Genomic DNA, 2,637 nt, shown 5'->3' with positions numbered 1-2,637 from the left:
TAAGGCTTTAAAGCTATCTCTAATAAAATAATTCCTTCACACAAACAGATACACTATAGTATACGTTTAATGTTACAACATACAGTAGATCCACAAATGAATGTGTTTAAAACCATGTTCTCCTCATAATACAATATTTTGAGAATGTCATCAGCCAGCAGTGCAACAGGAGGACTTCATTTGACCGAATGGAAGAGTTTGTTTGACACCTACAGGGGACATAAGAGGACACTCATTAATTTATGCATAATACATGCAGTGCAGGGAAGGGTTAACTGCTTCAAATCATGTCACAAAAGAAATTTTAATAGCACTCAAGTTACAGTAACATGCAGGTCATAAAAAATTCCATCATATAAAGGCTTATCTTATGTTATGGGCCGTCCACGCCAAGAACAAGAACTACATTTGTAGTTTTAAAAACTGTTCTTACTCAAGTGGAGGGTGGAGTCCACACCCCCACCAATAACAGTGGCGAGAGATGTCGATGGGATCACTTTTAGATCAATTTGATGAAGGTTAGAAACACTGACAGACAATCAAAATCCATCTGAATCTACAACATGGCACGACAGATCAGAGATGGTGAATTTGTAAAACACAAGTGGGTCAGTCACACAAGTTTTCCACTCGCTTGGGCTCAGATCTGTGTATTTTTAAACATTAGTACTTTCTCAGGTCGCAGAAACCACAGACTGAATCCTGTGTTTTGAATGTTATCAGCACACTGTTGGTGTTGTTTTGTGACTGTTCCAGTGATTTGCACAAATCCAACACTTGCACACCGTTGGTGGAAATGTACCCAAATTCAAGAATATGTAAGATGTTATTATAGTAGGACGTTACATAAGATCAGGCCAGCTTCAACTTCCCCTGTCATCCGTGGTAGAGGAATTCAAAGTTGCAAAGTACAGAGTCGTAATGATGTACAGAGACTCCCAGGATGAACAAGTCAGACATGCAGGCGTTATCACAAGATCAGGACGCAAGTTGATTCATCTGCTGCACAGGCTGAGAGCATGGTAAAGCTGTGTGATGTCATTGGACAGGGTCTTGGAACCTCCCAGTTCCAACAGTGGAGGAAGGAACCAGAGACATAAGAGCTATGATTCCAGAGGAGGTACAGAACCTGGAAGAGGAAAGACGACGGTCAAGGGCAGTGGACCTGGCTTCCCAAGGAGCCTGGACTAAATGGGATCTTCCCACAGGGGGGAAAGGATGGCAGGCTTGGCTGGACCCGGTCGAGGTTGGCTGTAGAGGATTTCCCGATCAGTCAACGTGGAGAATGCTTAGAAAGGCAGCAGCTCGCAGGATGGGGGAGGCAGCGGAAAGAGCCTCTTGCTGGTTATGGAGCAGGAGGGAGGAAATGAACTGGAAGCCAGGAGGGGAAGATGTGCAGTGACTTGGCCACCACTGCTGATCCACCATCGGTAGGGTGTTGTGGATAAGGGTCAAAACACTCAATGAACGATGGGTGCCGCCTGATGACATCAACCCCGCCTGGCCAAGGCTACATTCACTTAAGGTGAATGAAGGTGAGAAGCATTTTTGGATGTATTTGTAATCTTGACCTTCCTATAGTCTTACGTTGCAAGGTCTGCTCTATTAGTGTGTTAAACTGTATATTTTTATTAGTTGGAGCGTACATTGCATGCTTTACACCACTGTTTACAGAACGTTCTAGTTCAGCAGTGAGAATGGAAACATCGTTATAGTCTTAGTCATGGTTATAGTTCTCATACTTAGTGTGGACGGCCCTTAAATGTTACTGAACTGCTGGGTTGGTTATGTTTGAATAACATTCAAAGGCAATGATAATTAGAGGACAAGGTGCTGCTGCTACATGTGCCGGCCAGTTAACTTCTTGTATGAAAAGAGATTTTACTGGAATAAATGTAGTCATTGATCAACAACACTTCCAGGATAATTGATGGATGTTCTTGCTGATATCCATCGCCTCTCGCTCTCTGCATGTTGCTGTTGTCTAACTCTGTTCCTTTTGATTATGGATTGATCTTTTTTGTAATTATTCATTGTAAAGACTTACAAAGAATATGTTTCCAGAATTTACTATATAGCTGGGACGTTTTGAGACGGATTGTTGGGGATTGCTTTGGACGTACTACACACATTGATACACTGGTAAGAGGAAATTATGTTTAACCATGTATCCTGCTAATTTGAATAGCTCATGTTACTATTTTGTGTGAACAGCTAACTTGCTTTAATATTGTGTGTCAGGGGTGCACAATTTAGAAAATTCGATTTAGATTTTCAGGCTCAAGATTCAATTCAACATATGTTACTTTTCCTATTATGTTTGTATGCAGGGATGTAGTGGAGGCTAAACGCACGTAAACGCCGTTTATGCACCTCTTAAAATTCGGAAATGGCGTTTACCCACCTCCAAAGTGCGTTTATCCACCTCTGAATAGCCTTTTGTCCCAAAGCCATTCTAATTTAAGCTTCTGTTGTTTTAGTTTCATATTGTTCATTATTAGTTTCATAGGTTGTTAAACCTAAGACGAAGTCTATCATATAGCGCTGCATTACCGTAGGGCCCTCAACGTTGCCTTCCAGGCAGCGTTGCCTGGAAGGCACTAGGATCGGGCAATGGTTGGGTGCCTTGATGTCATG

At 42.1% G+C, this 2,637-nt stretch overlaps 1 protein-coding gene across 1 annotated transcript in view; it reads right to left on the bottom strand.

Annotated features, from left to right (window-relative positions):
- Window positions 1-2,637, bottom strand: part of LOC117950615 (cytochrome b-c1 complex subunit 6, mitochondrial-like) — a 5,092-nt gene continuing 2,455 nt past the window's right edge. Inside the window, exon 4 of the mRNA XM_034881799.1 lies at window positions 1-209. Within this exon, the coding sequence (XP_034737690.1) occupies window positions 177-209 (33 nt within the window). The 3' untranslated portion in view covers window positions 1-176. The remainder of the gene's footprint in view (window positions 210-2,637) is intronic.

The sequence above is a fragment of the Etheostoma cragini genome, chromosome 9 (genome assembly GCF_013103735.1).
Source record: "Etheostoma cragini isolate CJK2018 chromosome 9, CSU_Ecrag_1.0, whole genome shotgun sequence".
Classification (NCBI taxonomy): domain Eukaryota; kingdom Metazoa; phylum Chordata; class Actinopteri; order Perciformes; family Percidae; genus Etheostoma; species Etheostoma cragini.
The sequence above is the reverse complement of the archived record's forward strand: the minus strand, read 5'-3'. Positions and strand labels throughout refer to the sequence as shown.